This window comes from Ascaphus truei, chromosome 15 (genome assembly GCF_040206685.1).
Source record: "Ascaphus truei isolate aAscTru1 chromosome 15, aAscTru1.hap1, whole genome shotgun sequence".
NCBI classification, from domain to species: domain Eukaryota; kingdom Metazoa; phylum Chordata; class Amphibia; order Anura; family Ascaphidae; genus Ascaphus; species Ascaphus truei.
This window is the reverse complement of record NC_134497.1, coordinates 46,019,543-46,038,326: the sequence shown is the minus strand read 5'-3', so window position 1 is coordinate 46,038,326 and position 18,784 is coordinate 46,019,543. Positions and strand designations below refer to the sequence as shown.

The 18,784-nt window shown below is 70.0% G+C and overlaps 2 protein-coding genes across 2 annotated transcripts in view; both read left to right on the top strand.

The window, feature by feature from the left end:
* LOC142466901 (uncharacterized) overlaps window positions 1-18,784 on the top strand; it is a 70,095-nt gene that overhangs the window by 25,249 nt on the left and 26,062 nt on the right. The gene's annotated exons all lie outside the window — the stretch shown is intronic.
* Window positions 18,563-18,784, top strand: part of LOC142466893 (uncharacterized) — a 659,285-nt gene continuing 659,063 nt past the window's right edge. The window contains 1 exon segment of the mRNA XM_075572485.1: window positions 18,563-18,732. Coding sequence (XP_075428600.1) covers window positions 18,608-18,732 — 125 coding nt within the window. The 5' untranslated portion in view covers window positions 18,563-18,607.

The window sequence follows — 18,784 nt, the reverse complement described above, 5'->3', positions numbered from 1 at the left end:
GGGAGCAGGGGGGGGCTCTGTGTGAGGGAGCCAGGGGGGGCTCTGTGTGAGGGAGCAGGGGGGGCTCTGTGTGAGGGAGCAGGGGGGGGCTCTGTGTGAGGGAGCAGGGGGGGGCTCTGTGTGAGGGAGCAGGGGGGGGCTCTGTGTGAGGGAGCAGGGGGGGCTCTGTGTGAGGGAGCAGGGGGGGCTCTGTGTGAGGGAGCAGGGGGGGGCTCTGTGTGAGGGAGCAGGGGGGGGCTCTGTGTGAGGGAGCAGGGGGGGCTCTGTGTGAGGGAGCAGGGGGGGGCTCTGTGTGAGGGAGCAGGGGGGGGCTCTGTGTGAGGGAGCAGGGGGGGGCTCTGTGTGAGGGAGCAGGGGGGGGCTCTGTGTGAGGAGCAGGGGGGGGCTCTGTGTGAGGGAGCAGGGGGGGGCTCTGTGTGAGGGAGCAGGGGGGGGCTCTGTGTGAGGGAGCAGGGGGGGGCTCTGTGTGAGGGAGCAGGGGGGGGCTCTGTGTGAGGGAGCAGGGGGGGGCTCTGTGTGAGGGAGCAGGGGGGGGGCCTCTGTGTGAGGGAGCAGGGGGGGGCTCTGTGTGAGGGAGCAGGGGGGGGCTCTGTGTGAGGGAGCAGGGGGGGGCTCTGTGTGAGGGAGCAGGGGGGGGGCTCTGTGTGAGGGAGCAGGGGGGGCTCTGTGTGAGGGAGCAGGGGGGGGCTCTGTGTGAGGGAGCAGGGGGGGGCTCTGTGTGAGGGAGCAGGGGGGGGCTCTGTGTGAGGAGCAGGGGGGGGCTCTGTGTGAGGGAGCAGGGGGGGGCTCTGTGTGAGGGAGCAGGGGGGGGCTCTGTGTGAGGGAGCAGGGGGGGCTCTGTGTGAGGGAGCAGGGGGGGGCTCTGTGTGAGGGAGCAGGGGGGGCTCTGTGTGAGGGAGCAGGGGGGGGCTCTGTGTGAGGGAGCAGGGGGGGGCTCTGTGTGAGGGAGCAGGGGGGGGCTCTGTGTGAGGGAGCAGGGGGGGGCTCTGTGTGAGGGAGCAGGGGGGGGGCTCTGTGTGAGGGAGCAGGGGGGGCTCTGTGTGAGGGAGCAGGGGGGGCTCTGTGTGAGGGAGCAGGGGGGGGCTCTGTGTGAGGGAGCAGGGGGGGGCTCTGTGTGAGGGAGCAGGGGGGGGCTCTGTGTGAGGGAGCAGGGGGGGGCTCTGTGTGAGGGAGCAGGGGGGGGGCTCTGTGTGAGGGAGCAGGGGGGGGCTCTGTGTGAGGGAGCAGGGGGGGGCTCTGTGTGAGGGAGCAGGGGGGGGGCTCTGTGTGAGGGAGCAGGGGGGGGCTCTGTGTGAGGGAGCAGGGGGGGGCTCTGTGTGAGGGAGCAGGGGGGGGCTCTGTGTGAGGGAGCAGGGGGGGGCTCTGTGTGAGGGAGCAGGGGGGGGGCTCTGTGTGAGGGAGCAGGGGGGGGCTCTGTGTGAGGGAGCAGGGGGGGGCTCTGTGTGAGGGAGCAGGGGGGGGCTCTGTGTGAGGGAGCAGGGGGGGGCTCTGTGTGAGGGAGCAGGGGGGGGCTCTGTGTGAGGGAGCAGGGGGGGGCTCTGTGTGAGGGAGCAGGGGGGGGCTCTGTGTGAGGGAGCAGGGGGGGGCTCTGTGTGAGGGAGCAGGGGGGGGCTCTGTGTGAGGGAGCAGGGGGGGCTCTGTGTGAGGGAGCAGGGGGGGCTCTGTGTGAGGGAGCAGGGGGGGGCTCTGTGTGAGGGAGCAGGGGGGGGCTCTGTGTGAGGGAGCAGGGGGGGGCTCTGTGTGAGGGAGCAGGGGGGGCTCTGTGTGAGGGAGCAGGGGGGGGCTCTGTGTGAGGGAGCAGGGGGGGGCTCTGTGTGAGGGAGCAGGGGGGGGCTCTGTGTGAGGGAGCAGGGGGGGGCTCTGTGGTGAGGGAGCAGGGGGGGCTCTGTGTGAGGGAGCAGGGGGGGGCTCTGTGTGAGGGAGCAGGGGGGGGCTCTGTGTGAGGGAGCAGGGGGGGGCTCTGTGTGAGGGAGCAGGGGGGGGCTCTGTGTGAGGGCGTGCAGGGCTGGGGGCTCTGTGTGAGGGAGCAGGGGGGGGCTCTGTGTGAGGGAGCAGGGGGGGGCTCTGTGTGAGGGAGCAGGGGGGGGCTCTGTGTGAGGGGAGCAGGGGGGGGCTCTGTGTGAGGGAGCAGGGGGGGGCTCTGTGTGAGGGAGCAGGGGGGGCTCTGTGTGAGGGAGCAGGGGGGGGCTCTGTGTGAGGGAGCAGGGGGGGGCTCTGTGTGAGGGAGCAGGGGGGGGCTCTGTGTGAGGGAGCAGGGGGGGGCTCTGTGTGAGGGAGCAGGGGGGGCTCTGTGTGAGGGAGCAGGGGGGGGCTCTGTGTGAGGGAGCAGGGGGGGGGCTCTGTGTGAGGGAGCAGGGGGGGGCTCTGTGTGAGGGAGCAGGGGGGGCTCTGTGTGAGGGAGCAGGGGGGGGCTCTGTGTGAGGGAGCAGGGGGGGGCTCTGTGTGAGGGAGCAGGGGGGGCTCTGTGTGAGGAGCAGGGGGGGGCTCTGTGTGAGGGAGCAGGGGGGGGGCTCTGTGTGAGGGAGCAGGGGGGGGCTCTGTGTGAGGGAGCAGGGGGGGGCTCTGTGTGAGGGAGCAGGGGGGGGCTCTGTGTGAGGGAGCAGGGGGGGGCTCTGTGCTCTGTGAGGAGCAGGGGGGGGCTCTGTGTGAGGGAGCAGGGGGGGCTCTGTGTGAGGGAGCAGGGGGGGGCTCTGTGTGAGGGAGCAGGGGGGGCTCGTGTGAGGGAGCAGGGGGGGGCTCTGTGTGAGGGAGCAGGGGGGGGCTCTGTGTGAGGGAGCAGGGGGGGGCTCTGTGTGAGGGAGCAGGGGGGGCTCTGTGTGAGGGAGCAGGGGGGGGCTCTGTGTGAGGGAGCAGGGGGGGGCTCTGTGTGAGGGAGCAGGGGGGGGGCTCTGTGTGAGGGAGCAGGGGGGGGCTCTGTGTGAGGGAGCAGGGGGGGGCTCTGTGTGAGGGAGCAGGGGGGGGCTCTGTGTGAGGGAGCAGGGGGGGGCTCTGTGTGGGAGCAGGGGGGGCTCTGTGTGAGGGAGCAGGGGGGGGGCTCTGTGTGAGGGAGCAGGGGGGGGCTCTGGTGTGAGGGAGCAGGGGGGGGGCTCTGTGTGAGGGAGCAGGGGGGGGGCTCTGTGTGAGGGAGCAGGGGGGGCTCTGTGTGAGGGAGCAGGGGGGGGCTCTGTGTGAGGAGCAGGGGGGGGCTCTGTGTGAGGAGCAGGGGGGGGCTCTGTGTGAGGGAGCAGGGGGGGGCTCTGTGTGAGGGAGCCAGGGGGGGGCTCTGTGTGAGGGAGCAGGGGGGGGCTCTGTGTGAGGGAGCAGGGGGGGCTCTGTGTGAGGGAGCAGGGGGGGGGCTCTGTGTGAGGGAGCAGGGGGGGGCTCTGTGTGAGGGAGCAGGGGGGGGCTCTTGTGTGAGGGGAGCAGGGGGGGGCTCTGTGTGAGGGAGCAGGGGGGGCTCTGTGTGAGGGAGCAGGGGGGGCTCTGTGTGAGGGAGCAGGGGGGGGCTCTGTGTGAGGGAGCAGGGGGGGGGCTCTGTGTGAGGGAGCAGGGGGGGGCTCTGTGTGAGGGAGCAGGGGGGGGCTCTGTGTGAGGGAGCAGGGGGGGGCTCTGTGTGAGGGAGCAGGGGGGGGCTCTGTGTGAGGGAGCAGGGGGGGCTCTGTGTGAGGGAGCAGGGGGGGGCTCTGTGTGAGGGAGCAGGGGGGGGCTCTGTGTGAGGGAGCAGGGGGGGGCTCTGTGTGAGGGAGCAGGGGGGGCTCTGTGTGAGGGAGCAGGGGGGGCTCTGTGTGAGGGAGCAGGGGGGGGCTCTGTGTGAGGGAGCAGGGGGGGCTCTGTGTGAGGGAGCAGGGGGGGGCTCTGTGTGAGGGAGCAGGGGGGGCTCTGTGTGGGGAGCAGGGGGGGCTCTGGTGAGGGAGCAGGGGGGGGCTCTGTGTGAGGGAGCAGGGGGGGGCTCTGTGTGAGGGAGCAGGGGGGGGCTCTGTGTGAGGGAGCAGGGGGGGGCTCTGTGTGAGGGAGCAGGGGGGGGCTCTGTGTGAGGGAGCAGGGGGGGGCTCTGTGTGAGGGAGCAGGGGGGGGCTCTGTGTGAGGGAGCAGGGGGGGCTCTGTGTGAGGGAGCAGGGGGGGCTCTGTGTGAGGAGCAGGGGGGCTCTGTGTGAGGGAGCAGGGGGGGCTCTGTGTGAGGGAGCAGGGGGGGGGCTCTGTGTGAGGGAGCAGGGGGGGCTCTGTGTGAGGGAGCAGGGGGGGCTCTGTGTGAGGGAGCAGGGGGGGCTCTGTGTGAGGGAGCAGGGGGGGCTCTGTGTGAGGGAGCAGGGGGGGCTCTGTGTGAGGGAGCAGGGGGGGGCTCTGTGTGAGGGAGCAGGGGGGGGCTCTGTGTGAGGGAGCAGGGGGGGGCTCTGTGTGAGGGAGCAGGGGGGGCTCTGTGTGAGGGAGCAGGGGGGGCTCTGTGTGAGGGAGCAGGGGGGGCTCTGTGTGAGGGAGCAGGGGGGTCTGTGTGAGGGAGCAGGGGGGGCTCTGTGTGAGGGAGCAGGGGGGGGCTCTGTGTGAGGGAGCAGGGGGGGGCTCTGTGTGAGGGAGCAGGGGGGGCTCTGTGTGAGGGAGCAGGGGGGGCTCTGTGTGGGGAGCAGGGGGGGGCTCTGTGTGAGGGAGCAGGGGGGGGCTCTGTGTGAGGGAGCAGGGGGGGGCTCTGTGTGAGGGAGCAGGGGGGTGGCTCTGTGTGAGGGAGCAGGGGGGGTCTGTGTGAGGGAGCAGGGGGGGTCTGTGTGAGGGAGCAGGGGGGGTCTGTGTGAGGGAGCAGGGGGGGTCTCGTGTGAGGGAGCAGGGGGGGCTCTGTGTGAGGGAGCAGGGGGGGTCTGTGTGAGAGCAGGGGGGGTCTGTGTGAGGGAGCAGGGGGGGTCTGTGTGAGGGAGCAGGGGGGTCTGTGTGAGGGAGCAGGGGGGGGTCTGTGTGAGGGAGCAGGGGGGGGTCTGTGTGAGGGAGCAGGGGGGGGTCTGTGTGAGGGAGCAGGGGGGGTCTGTGTGAGGGAGCAGGGGGGGTCTGTGTGAGGGAGCAGGGGGGTCTGTGTGAGGGAGCAGGGGGGGTCTGTTGTGAGGGAGCAGGGGGGGTCTGTGTGAGGAGCAGGAGGGGTCTGTGTGAGGGAGCGGGAGGGGTCTGTGTGAGGGAGCGGGAGGGGTCTGTGTGAGGGAGAGGGAGGGGTCTGTGTGAGGGAGAGGAGGGGGGTCTGTGTGAGGGAGAGGGGGGTCTGTGTGAGGAGGAGGGGGGTCTGTGTGAGGGAGCAGAAGGGGGGGGTCTGTGTGAGGGAGCAGGAGGGGGGGTCTGTGTGAGGGAGCAGGGGGGGGTCTGTGTGAGGGAGAGGGGGGAGTCTGTGTGAGGGAGCAGGGGGGGTCTGTGTAAGGGAGCAGGGGGGTCTGTGTAAGGGAGCAGGGGGGGTCTGTGTAAGGGAGCAGGGGGGGTCTGTGTGAGGGAGAGGGGGGGGTCTGTGTGAGGGAGAGGGGGGGGTCTGTGTGAGGGAGAGGGGGGGGTCTGTGTGAGGGAGCGGGGGGGGTCTGTGTGAGGGAGCAGGGGGGGTCTGTGTGAGGGAGCAGGGGGGGTCTGTGTGAGGGAGCAGGGGGGGTCTGTGTGAGGGAGCAGGGGGGGGTCAGTGTGAGGGAGGGGGGGGTATGTGTGAGGGAGGGGGGTCTGTGTGAGGGAGGGGGGGGTCTGTGTGAGGAGGGGGGGGTCTGTGTGAGGGAGGGGGGGGGTCTGTGTGAGGGAGGGGGGGGGTCTGTGTGAGGGAGGGGGGGGGTCTGTGTGAGGGAGGGGGGGTCTGTGTGAGGGAGCAGGGGGGGGTCTGTGTGAGGGAGCAGGGGGGGGTCTGTGTGAGGGAGCAGGGGGGGTCTGTGTGAGGGAGCAGGGGGGGTCTGTGTGAGGGAGCAGGGGGGGTCTGTGTGAGGGAGCAGGAGGGGTCTGTGTGAGGGAGCGGGAGGGGTCTGTGTGAGGGAGAGGGGGGCTCTGTGTGAGGGGGCAGGAGGGGTCTGTGTGAGGGAGAGGGGGCTCTGTGTGAGGGGGCAGGAGGGGTTTGTGTGAGGGAGAGGGGGGCTCTGTGTGAGTGAGAGGGGGGCGTCTGTGTGAGGGAGCAGGAGGGGGTCTGTGTGAGGGAGCAGGAGGGGTCTGTGTGAGGAGCAGGAGGGGTCTGTGTGAGGGAGCAGGGGGGGTCTGTGTGAGGAGCAGGGGGGGGTCTGTGTGAGGGAGCAGGGGGGGGTCTGTGTGAGGGAGCGGGGGGGGTCTGTGTGAGGGAGAGGGGGGGTCTGTGTGAGGGAGAGGGGGGGGTCTGTGTGAGGGAGAGGGGGGGTTCTGTGTGAGGGAGAGGGGGGGGTCTGTGTGAGGGAGAGGGGGGGGTCTGTGTGAGGGAGAGGGGGGGGTCTGTGTGAGGGAGAGGGGGGGGTCTGTGTGAGGGAGAGGGGGGGTCTGTGTGAGGAGAGGGGGGGTCTGTGTGAGGGAGAGGGGGGGGTCTGTGTGACGGAGAGGGAGGGGGTCTGTGTGACGGAGAGGGAGGGGGTCTGTGTGAGGGAGCGGAGGGGTCTGTGTGAGGGAGCAGGGGGGGCTCTGTGTGAGGGAGCAGGGGGGGCTCTGTGTGAGGGAGCAGGGGGGGCTCTGTGTGAGGGAGCAGGGGGGGGCTCTGTGTGAGGGAGCAGGGGGGGGCTCTGTGTGAGGGAGCAGGGGGGGGCTCTGTGTGAGGGAGCAGGGGGGGGCTCTGTGTGAGGGAGCAGGGGGGGGCTCTGTGTGAGGGAGCAGGGGGGGGCTCTGTGTGAGGGAGCAGGGGGGGGCTCTGTGTGAGGGAGCAGGGGGGGGCTCTGTGTGAGGGAGCAGGGGGGGGCTCTGTGTGAGGGAGCAGGGGGGGGCTCTGTGTGAGGGAGCAGGGGGGGGCTCTGTGTGAGGGAGCAGGGGGGGGCTCTGTGTGAGGGAGCAGGGGGGGGCTCTGTGTGAGGGAGCAGGGGGGGGCTCTGTGTGAGGGAGCAGGGGGGGGCTCTGTGTGAGGGAGCAGGGGGGGGCTCTGTGTGAGGGAGCAGGGGGGGGCTCTGTGTGAGGGAGCAGGGGGGGGCTCTGTGTGAGGGAGCAGGGGGGGCTCTGTGTGAGGGAGCAGGGGGGGCTCTGTGTGAGGGAGCAGGGGGGGGGCTCTGTGTGAGGGAGCAGGGGGGGGGCTCTGTGTGAGGGAGCAGGGGGGGGCTCTGTGTGAGGGAGCAGGGGGGGGCTCTGTGTGAGGGAGCAGGGGGGGCTCTGTGTGAGGAGCAGGGGGGGGCTCTGTGTGAGGGAGCAGGGGGGGGCTCTGTGTGAGGGAGCAGGGGGGGGCTCTGTGTGAGGGAGCAGGGGGGGGCTCTGTGTGAGGGAGCAGGGGGGGGCTCTGTGTGAGGGAGCAGGGGGGGGCTCTGTGTGAGGGAGCAGGGGGGGGCTCTGTGTGAGGGAGCAGGGGGGGCTCTGTGTGAGGGAGCAGGGGGGGGCTCTGTGTGAGGGAGCAGGGGGGGGCTCTGTGTGAGGGAGCAGGGGGGGGCTCTGTGTGAGGGAGCAGGGGGGGGCTCTGTGTGAGGGAGCAGGGGGGGGCTCTGTGTGAGGGAGCAGGGGGGGCTCTGTGTGAGGGAGCAGGGGGGGCTCTGTGTGAGGGAGCAGGGGGGGGCTCTGTGTGAGGGAGCAGGGGGGGGCTCTGTGTGAGGGAGCAGGGGGGGCTCTGTGTGAGGGAGCAGGGGGGGGCTCTGTGTGAGGGAGCAGGGGGGGGCTCTGTGTGAGGGAGCAGGGGGGGTCTGTGTGAGGGAGCAGGGGGGTCTGTGTGAGGGAGCAGGGGGGTCTGTGTGAGGGAGCAGGGGGGGCTCTGTGTGAGGGAGCAGGGGGGGCTCTGTGTGAGGGAGCAGGGGGGGCTCTGTGTGAGGGAGCAGGGGGGGGCTCTGTGTGAGGGAGCAGGGGGGGCTCTGTGTGAGGGAGCAGGGGGGGCTCTGTGTGAGGGAGCAGGGGGGGGCTCTGTGTGAGGGAGCAGGGGGGGGCTCTGTGTGAGGGAGCAGGGGGGGCTCTGTGTGAGGGAGCAGGGGGGGGCTCTGTGTGAGGGAGCAGGGGGGGGCTCTGTGTGAGGGAGCAGGGGGGTCTGTGTGAGGGAGCAGGGGGGGTCTGTGTGAGGGAGCAGGGGGGGTCTGTGTGAGGGAGCAGGGGGGGTCTGTGTGAGGGAGCAGGGGGGGTCTGTGTGAGGGAGCAGGGGGGGTCTGTGTGAGGGAGCAGGGGGGGTCTGTGTGAGGGAGCAGGGGGGGTCTGTGTGAGGGAGCAGGGGGGGTCTGTGTGAGGGAGCAGGGGGGGTCTGTGTGAGGGAGCAGGGGGGGGTCTGTGTGAGGGAGCAGGGGGGGTCTGTGTGAGGGAGCAGGGGGGGTCTGTGTGAGGGAGCAGGGGGGGTCTGTGTGAGGGAGCAGGGGGGGTCTGTGTGAGGGAGCAGGGGGGGTCTGTGTGAGGGAGCAGGGGGGGTCTGTGTGAGGGAGCGGGAGGGGTCTGTGTGAGGGAGCGGGAGGGGTCTGTGTGAGGGAGCGGGAGGGGTCTGTGTGAGGGAGAGGGGGGGGTCTGTGTGAGGGAGAGGGGGGGGTCTGTGTGAGGGAGAGGGGGGGGTCTGTGTGAGGGAGGCAGAAGGGGGGGTCTGTGTGAGGGAGCAGAAGGGGGGGTCTGTGTGAGGGAGCAGGGGGGGTCTGTGTGAGGGAGCAGGGGGGGTCTGTGTGAGGGAGCAGGGGGGGGTCTGTGTGAGGGAGAGGGGGGAGTCTGTGTGAGGGAGCAGGGGGGGGTCTGTGTAAGGGAGCAGGGGGGGTCTGTGTAAGGGAGCAGGGGGGGTCTGTGTAAGGGAGCAGGGGGGGTCTGTGTGAGGGAGAGGGGGGGGTCTGTGTGAGGAGAGGGGGGGTCTGTGTGAGGGAGAGGGGGGGTCTGTGTGAGGGAGAGGGGGGGGTCTGTGTGAGGGAGCGGGGGGGGGGTCTGTGTGAGGGAGCAGGGGGGGTCTGTGTGAGGGAGCAGGGGGGGTCTGTGTGAGGGAGCAGGGGGGGTCTGTGTGAGGGAGCAGGGGGGGTCAGTGTGAGGGAGGGGGGGGTATGTGTGAGGGAGGGGGGTCTGTGTGAGGGAGGGGGGGTCTGTGTGAGGGAGGGGGGGGTCTGTGTGAGGGAGGGGGGGGTCTGTGTGAGGGAGGGGGGGGTCTGTGTGAGGGAGGGGGGGTCTGTGTGAGGGAGGGGGGTCTGTGTGAGGGAGCAGGGGGGGGTCTGTGTGAGGGAGCAGGGGGGGGTCTGTGTGAGGGAGCAGGGGGGGGTCTGTGTGAGGGAGCAGGGGGGGGTCTGTGTGAGGGAGCAGGGGGGGTCTGTGTGAGGGAGCAGGGGGGGTCTGTGTGAGGGAGCAGGAGGGGGTCTGTGTGAGGGAGCGGGAGGGGTCTGTGTGAGGGAGAGGGGGGCTCTGTGTGAGGGGGCAGGAGGGGTCTGTGTGAGGGAGAGGGGGGCTCTGTGTGAGGGGGCAGGAGGGGTTTGTGTGAGGGAGAGGGGGGCTCTGTGTGAGTGAGAGGGGGGCGTCTGTGTGAGGGAGCAGGAGGGGGTCTGTGTGAGGGAGCAGGAGGGGTCTGTGTGAGGGAGCAGGAGGGGTCTGTGTGAGGGAGCAGGGGGGGTCTGTGTGAGGGAGCAGGGGGGGGGTCTGTGTGAGGGAGCAGGGGGGGGTCTGTGTGAGGGAGCGGGGGGGGTCTGTGTGAGGGAGAGGGGGGGGTCTGTGTGAGGGAGAGGGGGGGTCTGTGTGAGGGAGAGGGGGGTTCTGTGTGAGGGAGAGGGGGGGGTCTGTGTGAGGAGAGGGGGGGGTCTGTGTGAGGGAGAGGGGGGGTCTGTGTGAGGGAGAGGGGGGGTCTGTGTGAGGGAGAGGGGGGGTCTGTGTGAGGGAGAGGGGGGGTCTGTGTGAGGGAGAGGGGGGGGGTCTGTGTGACGGAGAGGGAGGGGGTCTGTGTGACGGAGAGGGAGGGGGTCTGTGTGAGGGAGCGGGAGGGTCTGTGTGAGGGAGCAGGGGGGGTCTGTGTGAGGGAGAGGGGGGGGGTCTGTGTGAGGGAGAGGGGGGGGTCTGTGTGAGAGGGGGGGGTCTGTGTGAGGGAGAGGGGGGGGTCTGTGTGAGGGAGCGGGAGGGGTCTGTGTGAGGGAGCAGGGGGGCTCTGTGTGAGGGAGCAGGGGGGGGGCTCTGTGTGAGGGAGCAGGGGGGGGCTCTGTGTGAGGGAGCAGGGGGGGGCTCTGTGTGAGGGAGCAGGGGGGGGCTCTGTGTGAGGGAGCAGGGGGGGGCTCTGTGTGAGGGAGCAGGGGGGGCTCTGTGTGAGGGAGCAGGGGGGGGCTCTGTGTGAGGGAGCAGGGGGGGTCTGTGTGAGGGAGCAGGGGGGGTCTGTGTGAGGGAGCAGGGGGGGGCTCTGTGTGAGGGAGCAGGGGGGGGCTCTGTGTGAGGGAGCAGGGGGGGGCTCTGTGTGAGGGAGCAGGGGGGGGCTCTGTGTGAGGGAGCAGGGGGGGGCTCTGTGTGAGGGAGCAGGGGGGGGCTCTGTGTGAGGGAGCAGGGGGGGGGCTCTGTGTGAGGGAGCAGGGGGGGGCTCTGTGTGAGGGAGCAGGGGGGGGCTCTGTGTGAGGGAGCAGGGGGTGGCTCTGTGTGAGGGAGCAGGGGGGGGCTCTGTGTGAGGGAGCAGGGGGGGTCTGTGTGAGGGAGCAGGGGGGGTCTGTGTGAGGGAGCAGGGGGGGGTCTGTGTGAGGGAGCAGGGGGGGTCTGTGTGAGGGAGCAGGTGGGGGTCTGTGTGAGGGAGAGGGGGGAGTCTGTGTGAGGGAGCAGGGGGGGGTCTGTGTGAGGGAGCAGGGGGGGGTCTGTGTGAGGGAGGGGGGGTCTGTGTGAGGGAGGGGGGGGTCTGTGTGAGGGAGCAGGAGGGGTCTGTGTGAGGGAGCAGGGGGGGGTCTGTGTGAGGGAGCAGGGGGGGGGTCTGTGTGAGGGAGCGGGAGGGGTCTGTGTGAGGGAGCGGGAGGGGGTCTGTGTGAGGGAGAGGGGGGCTCTGTGTGAGGGGCAGGAGGGGCTCTGTGTGAGGGGCAGGAGGGGCTCTGTGTGAGGAGAGGGGGGCTCTGTGTGAGGGGGCAGGAGGGGTCTGTGTGAGGGAGAGGGGGGCTCTGTGTGAGGGAGAGGGGGGCGTCTGTGTGAGGGAGAGGGGGGGGGGTCTGTGTGACGGAGAGGGAGGGGGTCTGTGTGAGGGAGCAGGAGGGGTCTGTGTGAGGGAGCAGGGGGGGGTCTGTGTGAGGGAGAGGGGGGGTCTGTGTGAGGGAGAGGGGGGGGGGGTCTGTGTGAGGGAGAGGGGGGGGTCTGTGTGAGAGGGGGGGGTCTGTGTGAGAGGGGGGGTCTGTGTGAGGGAGAGGGGGGGTCTGTGTGAGGGAGCGGGAGGGGTCTGTGTGATGGAGCAGGGGGGCTCTGTGTGAGGGAGCAGGAGGGCTGTGTGTGAGGGAGAGGGGGGGGTCTGTGTGAGGGAGAGGGGGGGGTCTGTGTGAGGGAGAGGGGGGGGTCTGTGTGAGGGAGAGGGGGGGTCTGTGTGAGGGAGAGGGGGGGGTCTGTGTGAGGGAGAGGGGGGGTCTGTGTGAGGGAGAGGGGGGGGTCTGTGTGAGGGAGAGGGGGGGTCTGTGTGAGGGAGAGGGGGGGGTCTGTGTGAGGGAGCAGGAGGGGTCTGTGTGAGGGTGCAGGAGGGGTCTGTGTGAGGGAGCAGGAGGGGTCTGTGTGAGGGAGCAGGAGGGGTCTGTGTGAGGGAGCAGGGGGGGTCTGTGTGAGGGAGCAGGGGGGGGTCAGTGTGAGGGAGGGGGGGGTCTGTGTGAGGGAGGGGGGTCTGTGTGAGGGAGGGGGGGGTCTGTGTGAGGGAGGGGGGGGTCTGTGTGAGGGAGGGGGGGGTCTGTGTGAGGGAGGGGGGGTCTGTGTGAGGAGGGGGGGGTCTGTGTGAGGGAGCAGGGGGGGGTCTGTGTGAGGGAGCAGGGGGGGGTCTGTGTGAGGGAGCAGGGGGGGTCTGTGTGAGGGAGCAGGGGGGGTCTGTGTGAGGGAGCAGGGGGGGTCTGTGTGAGGGAGCAGGGGGGGTCTGTGTGAGGGAGCAGGAGGGGTCTGTGTGAGGGAGCGGGAGGGGTCTGTGTGAGGGAGAGGGGGCTCTGTGTGAGGGGGCAGGAGGGGTCTGTGTGAGGGAGAGGGGGGCTCTGTGTGAGCGGCCAGGAGGGGTTTGTGTGAGGGAGAGGGGGGCTCTGTGTGAGTGAGAGGGGGGCGTCTGTGTGAGGGAGCAGGAGGGGGTCTGTGTGAGGGGCAGGAGGGGTCTGTGTGAGGGAGCAGGAGGGGTCTGTGTGAGGGAGCAGGGGGGGGTCTGTGTGAGGATGCAGGGGGGGGTCTGTGTGAGGGAGCAGGGGGGGGTCTGTGTGAGGGAGCGGGGGGGGTCTGTGTGAGGGAGAGGGGTGGGGTCTGTGTGAGGGAGAGGGGGGGTCAGTGTGAGGGAGAGGGGGGGTTCTGTGTGAGGGAGAGGGGGGGGTCTGTGTGAGGGAGAGGGGGGGGTCTGTGTGAGGGAGAGGGGGGGTCTGTGTGAGGGAGAGGGGGGGTCTGTGTGAGGAGAGGGGGGGTCTGTGTGAGGGAGAGGGGGGGTCTGTGTGAGGGAGAGGGGGGGTCTGTGTGACGGAGAGGGAGGGGGTCTGTGTGACGGAGAGGGAGGGGGTCTGTGTGAGGGAGCAGGAGGGGTCTGTGTGAGGGAGCAGGGGGGGGTCTGTGTGAGGGAGAGGGGGGGGGTCTGTGTGAGGGAGAGGGGGGGGTCTGTGTGAGAGGGGGGGGTCTGTGTGAGGGAGAGGGGGGGTCTGTGTGAGGGAGCGGGAGGGGTCTGTGTGAGGGAGCAGGGGGGCTCTGTGTGAGGGAGCAGGGGGGGGGCTCTGTGTGAGGGAGCAGGGGGGGGGCTCTGTGTGAGGGAGCAGGGGGGGGCTCTGTGTGAGGGAGCAGGGGGGGGCTCTGTGTGAGGGAGCAGGGGGGGGCTCTGTGTGAGGGAGCAGGGGGGGGCTCTGTGTGAGGGAGCAGGGGGGGGCTCTGTGTGAGGGAGCAGGGGGGGCTCTGTGTGAGGGAGCAGGGGGGGGCTCTGTGTGAGGGAGCAGGGGGGGGCTCTGTGTGAGGGAGCAGGGGGGGGGCTCTGTGTGAGGGAGCAGGGGGGGGCTCTGTGTGAGGGAGCAGGGGGGGGCTCTGTGTGAGGGAGCAGGGGGGGGCTCTGTGTGAGGGAGCAGGGGGGGCTCTGTGTGAGGGAGCAGGGGGGGGCTCTGTGTGAGGGAGCAGGGGGGGGCTTCTGTGTGAGGGAGCAGGGGGGGGCTCTGTGTGAGGGAGCAGGGGGGGGCTCTGTGTGAGGGAGCAGGGGGGGGCTCTGTGTGAGGGAGCAGGGGGGGCTCTGTGTGAGGGAGCAGGGGGGGGCTCTGTGTGAGGGAGCAGGGGGGGGCTCTGTGTGAGGGAGCAGGGGGGGGCTCTGTGTGAGGGAGCAGGGGGGGGCTCTGTGTGAGGGAGCAGGGGGGGGCTCTGTGTGAGGGAGCAGGGGGGGGCTCTGTGTGAGGGAGCAGGGGGGGGCTCTGTGTGAGGGAGCAGGGGGGGGCTCTGTGTGAGGGAGCAGGGGGGGGCTCTGTGTGAGGGAGCAGGGGGGGCTCTGTGTGAGGGAGCAGGGGGGGCTCTGTGTGAGGGAGCAGGGGGGGCTCTGTGTGAGGGAGCAGGGGGGCTCTGTGTGAGGGAGCAGGGGGGGCTCTGTGTGAGGGAGCAGGGGGGGCTCTGTGTGAGGGAGCAGGGGGGGCTCTGTGTGAGGGAGCAGGGGGGACTCTGTGTGAGGGAGCAGGGGGGGCTCTGTGTGAGGGAGCAGGGGGGGGCTCTGTGTGAGGGAGCAGGGGGGGGTCTGTGTGAGGGAGCAGGGGGGGGTCTGTGTGAGGGAGCAGGGGGGGGCTCTGTGTGAGGGAGCAGGGGGGGGGCTCTGTGTGAGGGAGCAGGGGGGGGCTCTGTGTGAGGGAGCAGGGGGGGGCTCTGTGTGAGGGAGCAGGGGGGGCTCTGTGTGAGGGAGCAGGGGGGGGCTCTGTGTGAGGAGCAGGGGGGGGCTCTGTGTGAGGGAGCAGGGGGGGGCTCTGTGTGAGGGAGCAGGGGGTGGCTCTGTGTGAGGGAGCAGGGGGGGCTCTGTGTGAGGGAGCAGGGGGGGGTCTGTGTGAGGGAGCAGGGGGGGTCTGTGTGAGGGAGCAGGGGGGGGTCTGTGTGAGGGAGCAGGGGGGGGTCTGTGTGAGGGAGCAGGGGGGGGTCTGTGTGAGGGAGCAGGTGGGGGTCTGTGTGAGGGAGAGGGGGGGAGTCTGTGTGAGGGAGCAGGGGGGGGGTCTGTGTGAGGGAGCAGGGGGGGTCTGTGTGAGGGAGGGGGGGTCTGTGTGAGGGAGGGGGGGTCTGTGTGAGGGAGGGGGGGTCTGTGTGAGGGAGGGGGGGGTCTGTGTGAGGGAGCAGGAGGGGTCTGTGTGAGGGAGCAGGGGGGGGGTCTGTGTGAGGGAGCAGGGGGGGGTCTGTGTGAGGGAGCGGGAGGGGTCTGTGTGAGGGAGCGGGAGGGGGTCTGTGTGAGGGAGAGGGGGGCTCTGTGTGAGGGGCAGGAGGGGCTCTGTGTGAGGGGCAGGAGGGGCTCTGTGTGAGGGAGAGGGGGGCTCTGTGTGAGGGGGCAGGAGGGTCTGTGTGAGGGAGAGGGGGGCTCTGTGTGAGGGAGAGGGGGGCGTCTGTGTGAGGGAGAGGGGGGGGGGGTCTGTGTGAGGGAGAGGGAGGGGTCTGTGTGACGGAGAGGGAGGGGGTCTGTGTGAGGGAGCAGGAGGGGTCTGTGTGACGGAGAGGGAGGGGGTCTGTGTGAGGGAGCAGGAGGGGTCTGTGTGAGGGAGCAGGGGGGGGTCTGTGTGAGGGAGAGGGGGGGGGGGTCTGTGTGAGGGAGAGGGGGGGGGTCTGTGTGAGAGGGGGGGGGTCTGTGTGAGAGGGGGGGTCTGTGTGAGGGAGAGGGGGGGTCTGTGTGAGGGAGCGGGAGGGGTCTGTGTGATGGAGCAGGGGGGCTCTGTGTGAGGGAGCAGGAGGGCTGTGTGTGAGGGAGAGGGGGGGGTCTGTGTGAGGGAGAGGGGGGGGTCTGTGTGAGGGAGAGGGGGGGGTCTGTGTGAGGGAGAGGGGGGGGTCTGTGTGAGGGAGAGGGGGGGGTCTGTGTGAGGGAGAGGGGGGGGTCTGTGTGAGGAGAGGGGGGGGTCTGTGTGAGGGAGAGGGGGGGTCTGTGTGAGGGAGAGGGGGGGGTCTGTGTGAGGGAGCAGGAGGGGTCTGTGTGAGGGTGCAGGAGGGGTCTGTGTGAGGGAGCAGGAGGGGTCTGTGTGAGGGAGCAGGAGGGGTCTGTGTGAGGGAGCAGGAGGGGTCTGTGTGAGGGAGCAGGAGGGGTCTGTGTGAGGGTGCAGGAGGGGGTCTGTGTGAGGGAGCAGGGGGGGTCTGTGTGAGGGAGCAGGGGGGGTCTGTGTGAGGGAGCAGGGGGGGTCTGTGTGAGGAGCAGGGGGGGGTCTGTGTGAGGGAGCAGGGGGGGGTCTGTGTGAGGGAGAGGGGGGGGTCTGTGTGAGGGAGAGGGGGGGGTCTGTGTGAGGGAGAGGGGGGGGTCTGTGTGAGGGAGAGGGGGGGGTCTGTGTGAGGGAGAGGGGGGGTCTGTGTGAGAGAGAGGGGGGGTCTGTGTGAGAGAGAGGGGGGGTCTGTGTGAGGGAGAGGGGGGGTCTGTGTGAGGGAGCAGGAGGGGTCTCTGTGTGAGGGAGCAGGAGGGGTCTGTGTGAGGGAGCAGGAGGGGTCTGTGTGAGGGAGCAGGAGGGGTCTGTGTGCAGGAGGGGTCTGTGTGAGGGAGCTGGAGGGGTCTGTGTGAGGGAGCAGGGGGGGTCTGTGTGAGGGAGCAGGAGGGCTCTGTGTGAGGGAGCAGGAGGGGTCTGTGTGAGGGAGCAGGAGGGGTCTGTGTGAGGGAGCAGGAGGGGTCTGTGTGAGGGAGCAGGAGGGGTCTGTGTGAGGGAGCAGGGGGTCTCTGTGTGAGGGAGCAGGGGGGGTCTGTGTGAGGGAGCAGGAGGGGGTCTGTGTGAGGGAGCAGGAGGGGTCTGTGTGAGGGAGCAGGGGGGGTCTGTGTGAGGGAGCAGGGGGGGTCTGTGTGAGGGAGCAGGAGGGGTCTGTGTGAGGGAGCAGGAGGGGTCTGTGTGAGGGAGAGGGGGGCTCTGTGTGAGGGGGCAGGAGGGGTCTGTGTGAAGGAGCAGGGGGGGTCTGTGTGAGGGAGCAGGGGGGTGTCTGTGTGAGGGAGCAGGAGGGCTCTGTGTGAGGGGGTAGGAGGGGTCTGTGTGAGGGAGCAGGGGGGGGTCTGTGTGAGGGAGAGGGGGGGTCTGTGTGAGGGAGAGGGGGGGTCTGTGTGAGGGAGAGGGGGGTCTGTGTGAGGGAGAGGGGGGGTCTGTGTGAGGGAGCAGGGGGGGTCTGTGTGAGGGAGCAGGGGGGGTCTGTGTGAGGGAGCAGGGGGGGTCTGTGTGAGGGAGCAGGGGGGGCCTGTGTGAGGGAGCAGGGGGGGTCTGTGTGAGGGAGCAGGGGGGGTCTGTGTGAGGGAGCAGGGGGGGTCTGTGTGAGGGAGCAGGGGGGGTCTGTGTGAGGGAGCAGGGGGGGTCTGTGTGAGGGAGCAGGGGGGGCTGTGTGAGGGAGCAGGGGGGGCTGTGTGAGGGAGCAGGGGGGGTCTGTGTGAGGGAGCAGGGGGGGTCTGTGTGAGGGAGCAGGGGGGGGGTCTGTGTGAGGGAGCAGGGGGGGGTCTGTGTGAGGGAGCAGGAGAGGTCTGTGTGAGGGAGCAGGAGGGGTCTGTGTGAGGGGGCTGTGTGAGGGAGCAGGGGGGGGGTCTGTGTGAGGGAGCAGGAGGGGTCTGTGTGAGGGAGCGGGGGGGGGTCTGTGTGAGGAAGCGGGGGGGGGGTCTGTGTGAGGGAGCAGGAGGGGTCTGTGTGAGGGAGCAGGGGGGCTCTGTGTGAGGGAGCAGGTGGGGTCTGTGTGAGGGAGCAGGGGGGGTCTGTGTGAGGGAGCGGGGGGGGGGGGTCTGTGTGAGGAAGCGGGGGGTCTGTGTGAGGGAGCAGGGGGGGTCTGTGTGAGGGAGCAGGGGGGGTCTGTGTGAGGGAGCGGGGGGGGGGTCTGTGTGAGGAAGCGGGGGGTCTGTGTGAGGGGGCAGGAGGGGTCTGTGTGAGGGAGAGGGGGGCTCTGTGTGAGGGAGCAGGGGGGGTCTGTGTGAGGGAGCAGGGGGGGTCTGTGTGAGGGAGCGGGGGGGGGGTCTGTGTGAGGAAGCGGGGGGTCTGTGTGAGGGGGCAGGAGGGGTCTGTGTGAGGGAGAGGGGGGGTCTGTGTGAGGCGTGAGGGGGCTCTGTGTGAGGAGAGGGGGGCTCTGTGTGAGGGAGAGGGGGGGCTCTGTGTGAGGGAGAGGGGGGGGTCTGTGTGAGGGAGAGGGGGGGGTCTGTGTGAGGGAGCAGGGGGGGTCTGTGTGAGGGAGCAGGGGGGGTCTGTGTGAGGGAGCAGGGGGGGTCTGTGTGAGGGAGCAGGGGGGGTCTGTGTGAGGGAGCAGGGGGGGTCTGTGTGAGGGAGCAGGGGGGGTCTGTGTGAGGGAGCAGGGGGGGTCTGTGTGAGGGAGCAGGGGGGTCTGTGTGAGGGAGCAGGGGGGTCTGTGTGAGGGAGCAGGGGGGGTCTGTGTGAGGGAGCAGGGGGGGTCTGTGTGAGGGAGCAGGGGGGGTCTGTGTGAGGGAGCAGGGGGGGTCTGTGTGAGGGAGCAGGGGGGGTCTGTGTGAGGGAGCAGGGGGGTCTGTGTGAGGGAGCAGGGGGGGCTCTGTGTGAGGGAGCAGGGGGGGCTCTGTGTGAGGGAGCAGGGGGGGGCTCTGTGTGAGGGAGCAGGGGGGGGCTCTGTGTGAGGGAGCAGGGGGGGGCTCTGTGTGAGGGAGCAGGGGGGGGCTCTGTGTGAGGGAGCAGGGGGGGGCTCTGTGTGAGGGAGCAGGGGGGGGCTCTGTGTGAGGGAGCAGGGGGGGGCTCTGTGTGAGGGAGCAGGGGGGGGCTCTGTGTGAGGGAGCAGGGGGGGGCTCTGTGTGAGGGAGCAGGGGGGGGGCTCTGTGTGAGGGAGCAGGGGGGGGCTCTGTGTGAGGGAGCAGGGGGGGGCTCTGTGTGAGGGAGCAGGGGGGGGCTCTGTGTGAGGGAGCAGGGGGGGGCTCTGTGTGAGGGAGCAGGGGGGGGCTCTGTGTGAGGGAGCAGGGGGGGGCTCTGTGTGAGGGAGCAGGGGGGGGCTCTGTGTGAGGGAGCGGGGGGGGGGTCTGTGTGAGGGAGCGGGGGGGGGGTCTGTGTGAGGGAGCGGGGGGGGGGGGGTCTGTGTGAGGGAGCGGGGGGGGCTCCACACAGCCACTGGAGCGCGCGCTGCCTTGACCACCCGGGACTCTAAACCACGCCCCGGGCAGAGATACTCTCTAAGCCACGCCCCCGGCAGAGACACTCTCTAAGCCACGCCCCCGGCAGGAACACTCATGGTGTCTCTTCCCCTTTAACATTAACCCCTCTGCTGCTGGTTATTATTACTGTGATTGGCTGCTGCTGGACACGTGGTCGCTCTAGACCGGAGGCGCATGAGCATCAGGAAGCAATCCCTTCTCAGCCGGGCAGAGAGCAGCAGCAGCAGCAGCAGCAGCGTCTCCCCCACATGCAGCAGCTGGGAGGGGCCGGGAGAGTCAGGCAGGATCCCCCCTCTGCGGTGAGTGTCCGCGCGCCGCCGCCTGTATAGCTGCCCCGCCCCCTGACCCTCT